At 42.2% G+C, this 12,062-nt stretch overlaps 1 protein-coding gene across 1 annotated transcript in view; it reads left to right on the forward strand.

Moving 5' to 3' along the window:
• MTREX (Mtr4 exosome RNA helicase) overlaps positions 1-12,062 on the forward strand; it is a 46,255-nt gene that overhangs the window by 22,098 nt on the left and 12,095 nt on the right. The window contains exons 16-18 of the mRNA XM_032674771.1: positions 9,281-9,431; positions 10,976-11,148; positions 11,434-11,502. Coding sequence (XP_032530662.1) covers positions 9,281-9,431; positions 10,976-11,148; positions 11,434-11,502 — 393 coding nt within the window. The remainder of the gene's footprint in view (positions 1-9,280; positions 9,432-10,975; positions 11,149-11,433; positions 11,503-12,062) is intronic.

The raw sequence follows: 12,062 nt of genomic DNA on the forward strand, positions 1-12,062 counted from the left end.
TAATTTTTTAAGTTCTTTACTATATTATTTCTGTAGTGAATTGTTTATGGTCATGTTCTTGATTTCTAACATTATCAGCTTAATCCAGTCATTCTTTTGCAACCCAAATCTTGGAAAGCTTGAAAGGGTGCTCCTGATAAGTTGGCTTACAATTTCTCAAGAAGCAAAGTGGTTGCCAGCACACAAAGTAGTTAATTGATTTCTGAGAACTTTTAGTTGATATATGCAGTGGTTCTCATGTGTCCAGGCAGTTCTTATCCAGAGGGATAGAAAAGCTTGCAAAATCATTCTGGTTTTTAAAAAATATTCAGAAAAAAAATCTGTTGCAACTGTCTTGTTGAAGATTTGGGGTGGGAGGGACTGGCCTCTTTGAAGAGATGAGAAGGACAATTACTTTGCAGAAAGGAGGCTCTGGAGAACTGGGACAGTAATTCTCCAACAGCAACAAAGTCATAGATACAGTGGGTGTTTGAAAGTGAATTCTTGATGCCTGTTCAAGGCAGTCTTTCTCAGCAACTTTTTTTGCACCTCTGATTAGTTAGGCTTTTGCCTGATCTTCTGGTGTTCCTTCCTTTCTCTGATATGAAGCTTTTTCTGTGGAGTCGAGGGAGAGGCTTCCTCAGAGACTGAGAGATACTGAGACAGATGATGGTGTACCCTGGCTCGTTGAAGGCAAGGTTGATGTATTGTGATGGGAGGATCTAGGGCAGAGGGTGAACTAAGTGCTTCACAGTATTTTTAATAAGAAAGAAAAGTAATTGGTCTGGGATCTAAAGTAATTGGAAGTAATCTGGTGGCACAGGGGTTGAGCAGAGAAAGGCATTGCAAGAGGAGAAAATGGAGAAAATGTAAATTAAAATTGATTTGCATCTTATTATATCTTGGCAACAAGCAAAATTCAGGATAGTTGAACACTTGACAGTGTGTAGGCTCTTTGAGAGCAAGTTTGGAAGGAAAGGCCCACCTTTTTCCATTTTCTTTTCAGTAATATATCCCATCTTCCTTCCCCTCCTGTTCTTTGCATCCCTCCACAATATGTATCTGACGAGTGTCTTTAGGTAAGCAGTAATTGACTCCTCAATAATCGTGGCAGTTTTTATTATTTGCCGTAAAAGGCTGATGGTCTACTCATGTTTGGAGTGTACTTAGTATAAAAGAACAACTGTATTTTGCTATAAGGTTTCCTAAAGCAGGTGCAAAATCTGTATCTTGCTGCTAGGTAAATGAAGAAAGGGCATCCAGGTGATTGCTCCCTGTTAGATATGAGTCTGTTGATAACCTGGGGTAGTCAGTGTAGAGTAATGCACCCTGCAGAATTCACTGGCTTTGCTGACAGTGTAACACACTAAAGCTAGTATAGTTTCATTTAATTTGAAGAAGTAACAGTTCCAGTTTTCAGAAAAAATAAGCTTCTCAGAACTCCTGATTTCAAATGTATTGCTTAGAGAATACTGAGAAAACAGGAATTTCTGAAACTTGGACAAAGATGTGTTTATGAGATGAAGGAACGGGAAAAATTCGCCATTTGTGCCAAAACAGAATTTGTATTTTAACTGCTTTGTCTTAATAGAATGATCTTATTTTCAAATTGTAAAATGCTGATCAAGTGTTTAAAATAAAAATTGCCACATCCGCAACTGGCTCAAATATCACCTTTCAAGTAAGTCTGCTTTATATAATCCCTGAAATAACTAGGTTTTTCAGGTTTTAAATCACTCCTTCTTTGCAGTTGAACTCTGGTAATTTTAAAAAAGCCTTTAAAGTAAATCTGCAGGAATTGTTTGGTCTTTCTTGGCATGTTCTGTGCATTTATTATATCATAGATGTATGAAGTTCATTGTTTTCTCACTTTATGATTGCATTTAAGCGAGGGTGCGACATGATTCTATTCTTTCAGATAGTTTTTAACTTTGCAAGCACACAGCAAAGTTTTGCTTTCATTGGGTCTAAAGAAAAAGTTGTGTTATATTTGGTTAACATCAGCAAAAGAAGTTCTGTCATCTTTATTTGATGTATCAGATCAGAAGCATCTCTAGAAACTTGAACTTTCCTCTGAACACTCCAGCTCAGCTGTTGATATTTTAAGTAGTGACACATTTCTGTTAGTAGAAACCCATTTGTGTAATTTCAGAACTGACTTACTTTACACACACATTTCGTGATCTAATTTAAGAGGTATTTCTGCTCTGAGATACATCACTTGAGGTGAAAACCTATGTTTGTATTTATGATTCACTCACAGATTTAAGCTATAATGACCAAATGAGTATGTGGCTGGGGAAAGCAAAACACAGAATCATAGAATCAACCTAATTGGAAAAGACCTCCGAGATCATCAAGTCCAACCCTTGATCCAACACCACCGTGGTTACTAGACCATGGCACTAAGTGCCACATCCAGTCTCATCTTAAAAACCTCCAGGAACGGAGAATCCACCACTTCCCTGGGCAGCCCATTCCAGTGTCTGATTCCTCTCTCTGTAAAAAATTTCTTCCTAATACCCAACCTAAACCTCCCTTGGCACAGCTTAAGGCCATGCCCTCTTGTTCTACTAATAGCTGCCTGGGAGAAGAGACTGACACATACCTGGCTACAACCTCCTTTCAGGGAGTTGTACAGAGTGATGAGGTCTCCCCTGAGCCTCCTCTTCTCCAGGCTGAACAACTCCAGCTCCCTCAGCCTCTCCTCACAGGACTTGTGTTCCAGTCCCTTCACTGGCCTTGTTGCTCTTCTCTGGACCTGTTCCAGCACCTCAATATCCTTCCTGAACTGAGGGGCCCAGAACTGGACACAGTACTCCAGGGGTGGCCTCACCAGCACTGAGTACAGGGCAAGAATCACTTCCCTGGTCCTGCTGGCCACACTGTTCTTGACACAGGCCAGGATGCCACTGGCCTTCTTGGCCACCTGGGCACACTGCTGGCTCATGTTCAGCTTCCTGTCAATCCAAACTCCCAGCTCCCTCTCTGCCTGGCTGCTCTCCAGCCACTCTGTGCCCAGCCTGTAGCACTGCATGGGGTTGTTGTGGCCAAAGTGCAGGACCCGGTACTTGGCCTTGTTGAACCTCATCCCACTGGAATCAAACCATCTCTCCCGCCTGTCCAGGTCCCTCTGAAGAGCCCTCCTGCCTTCCAACAGATCAGCACTCCCCTCCAACCTGGTGTTATCTGCAAATTTGCTAATGGTACACTTGATCCCCTCATCCAGATCTTCAGTAAATATATTAAACAGAACTGGGCCCAACACTGATCCCTGGGGGACACCACTAGTGACCGGCTGCCAACTGGATGCAGCCCCGTTCACCAGCACTCTCTGGGCCCGGTCCTCCAGCCAGTTCCTAACCCAGCACAGAGTGCCCCTGTCCAGGCTGTGGGCTGACAGCTTTTCCAGGAGTATGCTGGGGGAGACAGTGTCAAAGGCTTTGCTGAAGTCCAGATAGACCACATCCACAGCCTTCCCCTCATCCACCAGGCGGGTCACCTGCTCATAAAAGGAGTTCAGGTTGGTCAGACAGGACCTGCCCTTCCTAAACCCGTGCTGGCTGGGTCTGATCCCTTGTCCATCCTGTACATGCTGTGTGGTTGCACTTAGGATGATCTGCTCCATCACCTTGCCAGGCACTGAGGTCAGGCTGACAGGCCTGTAGTTTCCCAGGTCCTCCGTGCAGCCCTTTTTGTGGATCAACATGACATTAGCCAACTTCCAATCATTTGGGACCTCCCCAGTGAGCCAGGACTGTTGGTAAATGATGGAGGGTGGCTTGGTGAGCTCTTCCACCAGCTCCCTCATCACCCTTGGGTGGATCCCATCTGGTCCCATAGACTTTTGAGGATCCAGGTGGCTCAGCAGGTTGCTAACTGTTTCCTCCTGGTTTACAGGGGGGCTAATTCAGCTTATCATCTCTGTCTACCAGCTCCAGAGGCCAGTTGTCCTGAGGACAGCCTCTCTTACTGTTGAAAACTGAGGCAAAGGTGTTAAGTACCTCAGCCTTTTCCTCATCTTTCGTGACTATGTTCCCCCCCATGTCCAACAAAGTATGGAGCTTTTCCTCGCCCCTCCTTTTGCTATTGATGTATTTGTAGAAGCACTTCTTGTTATCCCTAACAGAAGTGGCTAGACTGAGTTCAAAATGTGCCTTTGTCTCTCTGATTTTCTTTCTACATTGACCTAACTATATTCCTGAACTCTTCCTGAGTAGCCAGCCCTTTTTTCCATAATCAGTAGGCTCTCTTTTTCCCCCTAATTTCCTTCAAAATCTCCCTGTTCAGTCAGGCTGGCCATCTTCCCTGCTGGCTCGCCTTTTGGCACACTGGGACAGGTTACTCCTGTGTGTTTAGGACTTGCTTCTTGAAGCATGTCCATCCCTCCTGGACCCCTTTGTTTTCAAGGGCTGTTTCCCCAGGTACCCTCTGAACCAGTCTTCTGAATAGGCCAAAATGTGCCCTCCAGAAATCCAGGGTAGCAGTTTTATTCATGGCCCTCTTTGCATCCCTGAGTATTGAAAACTGCATTATTTCATGGTCACTGTGCCCCAGACAGCCTCTGATCACCACATCTCCCACCAGCCCCTCTCTGTGAACAGCAGGTCTAGCGGGGCCCCACCCCTGGTAGGCTCATTTACCAGCTGGAGCTGGAAATTATAGACTCTAGGATTCTCCTAGACTGCCTCTTCTCTGCTGTTGAGTTTCTAGCAGACATCCAGCAGGTTAAAGTCACCCACAAGAACAAGGGCTGGTGATTTCGAGACATCTGCCAGCTGCTTGTAGAATAATTCATCACCCTCATCGTCCTGATTGGTGGTCTGTAACAGACTCCCACCAGGATGTCAGCCTTGTTGGCCTTCCCCTGATTCTGATCCACAGGCACTCAACCTTATCATTACTGACTTCAAGTTCTACAGTCAAGAGACTCTCTAACATATAGAGCCACCCCTCCACCTCTCCTACCTTGCCTGTCCCTTCTGAAGAGCCTGTAGCCACCCGTGGCAGCACTCCAGTCATGCGAGTCATCCCACCACATTTCTGTGATGGCGACTACATCATAGCTTTCCTGCTGCACGATGGCTTCCAGCTCCTCTTGTTTGTTACCCATGCTGTGTGCATTGGTGTACATGCACTTCAGCTGGGCTGCTGATTGCACTTCTAACTCTGGCTTTCCACACTTAGGCTCATCTCTGGCGAGCTTGGTTTCAGTCTCTTTCCCCTCCAAACCTAGTTTAAAGCCCTCCTGATCAGCCCCAACAACTTACGGGCTAGAGACCTTTTGCCCTTGCTAGATAGATGAAGCGCATCTGACTCTAGCAGGCTAGGTACCATAGAATTTGCTCCATGGTCAAAAACCCCAAAATTCTGCCAGTGGCACCAATGCTTTAGCCACCTATTGGTAAGACGGGTTTTCCTACTCCTCTCCTCATTCATCCTTGCTACTGTAGGAACTGAGGAGAACACCACCTGTGTTCCTGTCCCATTAACTAATCAACCCAGCTCCTTGAAGTCCTTTTTAATTAGCCTGGTGCCTCTTTCACTAATGTCATCACTGCCAGCCTGGACCACCAGCAGTGGATAATAATCAGAGGGCCGGACTAGCTCAGGGAGTCTCCTACTAATATCCCTCACCCGGACTCCGGGAAGGCAGCAGACTTCCCTGTGGGATGGGTCCAGTTGGCATATAGGACCTTTAGTTCCCCTCAGAAGGGAGTCACCAACTACAACTACCCTTCTTTTTTTCTTTATAGCTGTGGTTGTAATCTGTCAGGTAGATGGGGTGCAACCGGGAGACCCTCCAGACAGATCCTCTTCTTGACTGCCCTCTGCCTGACTCTCTGGGTCCAGGGCCTCATACCTGTTCTTTAAGGGCACCGTGAGAGCTGATGGGGGTCAGGAGGGGATTCCTTTACCTCTCTGATCAGGGACCTGTTTCCATTCTCCCCTTTCTACGTGGTTTGCTCCATCCGCCTGATGGACCCTTCTTTTGGGGTCAAAAGGGTATGACACCACCAGACTATTTCCCTTTCCCTAATACTGGCCTCTCCAGTCTTCCTTGAGCTCTGCACAGCAAATCATTCCTCTGCTCACATCGTTGCAGGCATCTCTCACACTGTCCTCTGGTACTGACGCCAGGCTCAGACACTGCGCAGTCAATGACCTGAACAGCTGCGTCCTTCCAGGGGGGTTCTGTCTGGGTTAGCACACTCCCACACTCCCCATGAGAGCAGCAGAAACGGCTTTTGCTTGTTTGGAAACCACTGCTGGTACCAGTTGAGTTGCAGGAAAAAGCAAGAAAAAAAAAACAACAAACCACCAAAAATCACAGCCACACACCTACCTCGCAGCCCAGCAGAGAGAGCTGGGAGGGTGGCTGTGCCCTTTCTGCTCCCCCTGCCTCTGCGAACTGCCCGCTCCCTGGAGCAGTTTAAATCTCCTGGCAATGAGCTTGGCTCCATGCCCTGGGCAACTGATTAGGCCTCACAGGGCAGCTGGACCCTCTCTGTGCCGGACCGTCCCCCTGAAGAGTGGCTCATCTGAGACCCTCCCGGCAGGGAGGGGGGCTTCGTGTGCGACCCTGCCAGGACTCCCTCCTCCCCCCCGGCGACCACCTCATCTGAGACCCCCCCACAAGCACCAGAATCATTCCGGGGGGGGGGCTTTGCACCGGTGGGGGGAGAACTTTCTATGACCCCTGTGACACAGTCAGGACTCTCTTGCACGAGGGGCTTATCATGAGATCTCCCACAGGGGCCCTCCCGGTGCAGCCCCCTCCCAAGGGGAGACTCATCTGAGACCCCTCTGAGCACGAGGGGCTTTGCACGACCCCCCTGTGACACAACATTAGGCTGTATGATTTATCTTTAACTTGTCTTACATGTAATTGTGTTGTTACTTTCATAGTATAAAGATATGCTGAAGGCTTTTCTGTAACAGCTGGGGTTTTTTTCTGAGGTGAAATAATCATGCAGTGAATATGAATCTGGCATTTGTAAAGTAATGTCATAAGGCTCTATTTCACTTAAAGCAAATGGGATTACAGTATTCTTAAATCTTGTACATGTGAAGGAGTACTTAGATTCAAATTGTCTCATTAAATCTGATGTCAGTGCATCAGTGGATGCAGGACATAAATTCCTGACAGTACATTTAAAATTGAAAAAAAGTATGTATATTGTGGTATTATCATTTAAAATCCAATAGACTTGGCGTAATCAGGGAGAGCACTTGATCTGAATTTCAGCATTTGCATTTATAAACTCATCATCAGCTGGCTTTTTTAATAGCCTATGTTTTTTTTATTTTTTTTATTATGGGAATATCTCTGTTAGATACCTTATTGTATAGGGAAAGGCAAATAAATTAGTTGCAAGAAGATATTATTCGTTTTAAGTAAAGCAGTTTTTGAGCTTAAAAAACGGTGCAGAGGAGCATGCTTCCTAGTATCCACCCTCTCTAAACTCCTTAAATGTCTGATAGAATATGTGGAACTCTAAGCAGTCATAAAGTTCCATGAAAAATATGTCTTGAAACATCCTTGTTTTCTTGTTATATTTTAAAGTTATGTAAAATGTTCAATCCTAAGTGAATTTACTCATTGGCCTTGTTGAAATGACAATGCTTATTTAGTAATCTCTTGTATTTTGTGTGTATGTCACCCTTAAATGAACAGGAAATACAAAACCATTGCAAACTGTTGCACATCTTTTATTTTACTTTCAGATTAGATTTCACTTGTCATTTTATTTGACATCATGCAGCTCTGTGGATTATGTCTCCGGGGATCTAGTAGTATTTTTAGCAGACCTTGCTATTTTTCTATCTTATTACTGATTATGTTCTTTTGGTGGAGGTAGTGAGGTGTGTTGTCAAAAGCTTTTCAGGAATTGAGGAGGTATGATAATCCATGTAATTGTTAACACCTTCAAAGAGCTGTGAAATATTTTTGGGATCAAACTTGGTTTTTATAAAAGCCTATTTATGTTGCTGTTCTGCTGTATTCTATCCAACTGCCTGTTGCTTCTGTTTTCCATTCCTCTTGTTGCACAGAAATTGTAATTTTCTGCTTCGTAATTCCTGGATTTCCCTTGGATCCTTTCTGAAGAATTGTCAGGCCCATTTGATACTGGTGCTATTTGGATGAAAGGTTACGCACTGCAGTTGGGCAGTTTCATACTTCAGAAGTGTTGGGTCTCTGGCAGCTGATTTCAGTGGCTTATTTGGTATATCAGGATAGCCTTCTACACTGACACTCAAGTGAGGCTGACACTTAAGTGAGACACAGTTTCTCAGGCTTGCCCTTTCCTTGGAGAGGCTGTAGTTCTGGGGTCTCCTAGATCTTCCTTGGACACTGTTTAACTGTGTTGTGTGTTCTTTGACAGCTGGTTGTTTTAATGCATATCAGTTAAATGTTTGTTCTTTTATGAAAACAAGGTTGTCCGCTTGGGTAAGGCCATAGTAAAGCCATGGTGAATCAGGCCAAAGGTGCGTTTACTTAGTCCAGTACCCCTTTTTGACAGAGGACAGTAGTGGAAGTTCTTAGAAAATAAGAGTGGGTAAAGAAGGTAGTGATGTGATATTTCCCAACAATGCTTCGTCAGCATCCCTTCTTCTTAGGTTAATCAAAATACCTGTACCTACCACATTGTAAAAAAAATTGAATTTCACAGAATCTCAGAATGGCTGAGTTAAAAGGGACCTCTAGAGGTCATCTTGTTCAAGCTCTCAGCTCAAGCAGGGCATCTGGATCAAGGTGTCCAAGGTCCAGATGGGTTTTATGTATGTCTGTAATAGGAGAGTCCACAACCCCACTCAAGCTACCTGAAAATTATGTTGCTTTTATAATGAGACATAAGTTAAAGAAGTAGGTGTCTTCCCAAGACATCAATGTGATCAGTAAGTCTTGAAAGACTTGCAAATAAGATGTTTTCAGTGTTAAAATACTGGATTGTTCAAAATAGTTAAGTAACTACTACTTTGAAGTTAAAATAATGGAATACAAATTATAAACCATAGGAAACATCTAAGTTTTTCACCTGGAATTTACATTTCAGTAAAATCTAATTTATAATATTATAGATATGGTAAGTATCTATACAGTATAAATAGTTTTACATGTTCAACATAATAAAATTGCGTAGGATTTGTTGAGACATAATCTAAATTCAAGACAAGTTGTACAATTCGTCAGAGCATCTCCTCATATAAAACACCACATCATAATATATTTGATATGTTCTTCTATGCTGCAATGAATGTACTTTTTTAAATGGACAGTGTCCTTGTATCTTTTTAGGGTTCACCTGATCCTTTAAACAGTGCTTTCCACCTGACATACAACATGGTATTGAACTTACTTCGAGTAGAGGAAATTAACCCTGAATACATGCTAGAAAAATCCTTCTATCAGTTCCAACATTACAGAACTATTCCAGAAATAGTAGAAAGTAAGTATTGCTGCATATTGTTCTCACGTGAGGTCTAAAATATTTGTGCACTGTGAGGTTAGGTGGTTACACTTCAGTAGGCTTACAGAAGTTTATACCTGTGCAGTTTTTGTCTTCCTTGCCAGGAGTTGCTACTGCATCATTTGTTACTGTGTTACAGTTTCAGTAAGAGTAATTTCCTCTTGTTCTTAGGACCTATATTGATATACACTGTGAGTTTATGAAGAGAGCTTTCCTCTCTGAGTCAGACAAGAATGGTTGTCACATTGCTAAACTGCTGGGCTGGAAGAAGGAAAACCAACTTGAAAATTTCTGTGGCTTATTTGAGATGCAGGGAAGAAAAATCTTCTACCTTTTAATATCTCATTACAGTCTATAAAAAGAACTTAAGCACACTGCATTTGGACTAGTGTAAGAAAGAAATGTTTGATTATAATATGAAGCTAAACTCAGAGAGGACTGAGACATCATTTGCACTGCACTGAGTAACATTTTGAGTCGTGATCTTTAAATAGTGGGTTTCCGTGAGCCAAAGTCAGTTTTCAGAGATCTCAGCCAGTGTTTGAGAGCAAGGCCTCTTTCAATACTTAAGCCAGAAGAATTTTAGGAACATGACAGGTAACTATGATTAATAAGCAGTCCATTAATTTATTTCTTAATTGAATATTAAGAGAGAAAGTGTCTAGTTGCATGTAGCTTTGACAGACATGCAGAGGGAGGGTTTCAATTACCTTTGCAGAGTTTCTGTTAGTTTGCAGGTGCACTAGTAGTTAAATATAGTATTTATTTCTTTGGAAACTTCCTATTCTGGTTGACATGCTGAAATCTTTAGTCTGTCATTCCAACATTGCTGTTTAAATAGAAAAATAGAGCTGAAGAACATTTTTCATAGTTTTTGGACAGTTTCAGTTTAGGCACCATACATTAGAATTTTGTAACCACTTCAGCTGCGGTTAAAAGCACAAAAGGAGAGAATTGGCTCTTTAGATCACAGAGGAAAGTATGCCATGAGTATGGATGAATGGCTTATTTCTTTAAAAAGGTGGCATCTAAAAATAGGGAGCACTTCCCTGAGCTTTCTCTCAAGTCCAAGTGAAGTGGGATTTCTGGGCCACTTAGAAGCATTCAAATAACACATAGAGAGTAAGTTGGTAGAGAGAAAAAAGAGACTTTTATAAAATCTGTCCTTAGTTTATGTTTACTAGTGGTATTATCAGTGTGAGAGGATGAATCATATTGCTTAGTTTTAGTGGGACTTCTGTGCAAACCTAAATCAGTTATTCCTGGACAATTGGGTGTCTAGCCTTCTCCAGTTTCTCAAGCTTGTTTACTTAAGAAAAATAATGCTAGTATTTAATTTTCTATAAATAAATTCAGTGGACAAATTTATAGATTTCTAGCTTTCTAGAGAATGGATTATTGTAAATAGAAAATGGGTACCAAAAATGAGCACAAAATATTAGTCATGTAGATCTGAAAGTGAAACATTGATTTCTAAGTCTGCAAAGTTATAAATTTCCATCATATTTTACTTTTCATTATAGGGGTCAATAATTTGGAAGCACAGTACAACAAAATTGCAATTCCCAATGAAGAAAATGTGGTGATATACTACAGAATCCGTCAGCAGCTTGCAAAACTGGGTAAAGATATTGAAGAGTATATTCATAAACCAAAGTACTGCTTGCCCTTTCTACAGCCAGGAAGACTGGTAAAGGTAATTTGATTTTTTTTTTTTTTAATTTTTTTGTATTTCAAATCTTTACCTATCTGTGAAATCTGCAGGATTCATTTTTGTCTGCCAGTTTAACATCTTGAAAAATTACATGCATCACACTAAGCACCAGCTTTGACTTGTTGTGTTTCTTTGCTAAACGTTCAGTAATGCATTGAAAGAAATACTCTTTTCATAATGACTGCTGTTGTAAATATCAGAAATACAAAAAGTTATGCTTGCTAGGATGTGATTATATGTGATTATAACATCTTGTAATACTTCCAGGTGAAGAATGAAGGTGATGACTATGGATGGGGAGTGGTTGTTAATTTCTCTAAGAAATCAAATGTGAAGGTAAAATACACATTCTCTCCACTAGCAAAATATATACCTTACTGCTTTTTCTGAGAATAAGATAAAACTATTTTGTTTATCTATAGTTTTCAAAGGCAAAAAAATTTCCTTTCACCCCAAAATTTACAAAAAGCTTCGGCCTTCCTGAAGCAAAAGTGCAAAGAAAAAATGCTATAGAAAATGGGACAAACCCCATGTCCTGCGTTCATTTTTTAAGTTTTGATGTATTTGTGCATGCAGCATTGAGGGCACGGACCCCATCTCTTGTGGTTCCAAGCAACTGAATCAAGTTTATTGAGAACAACACCACCTTATGCAGTTTGAATAGTAACATAGGATCTTCAACCAATCACATCCAAGTACTCCACGGAATGTGTGCAGTAATGTATCAGGAACTACGATTCCCAGAATGCCCTGTGGCATTTTTCCTGTGATGCAAACTGCCACAGTGGAGGAAATGCTTGCTTGTGCATAGCACTGCAGACATTTCAAACCAGGTTGTTTCTGAGACATCTCCTACGCTACACTAAGCTGCTCATGAGAAAGATTCTATGAGCGAG

This window comes from Chiroxiphia lanceolata, chromosome Z (genome assembly GCF_009829145.1).
Source record: "Chiroxiphia lanceolata isolate bChiLan1 chromosome Z, bChiLan1.pri, whole genome shotgun sequence".
Taxonomy (NCBI): domain Eukaryota; kingdom Metazoa; phylum Chordata; class Aves; order Passeriformes; family Pipridae; genus Chiroxiphia; species Chiroxiphia lanceolata.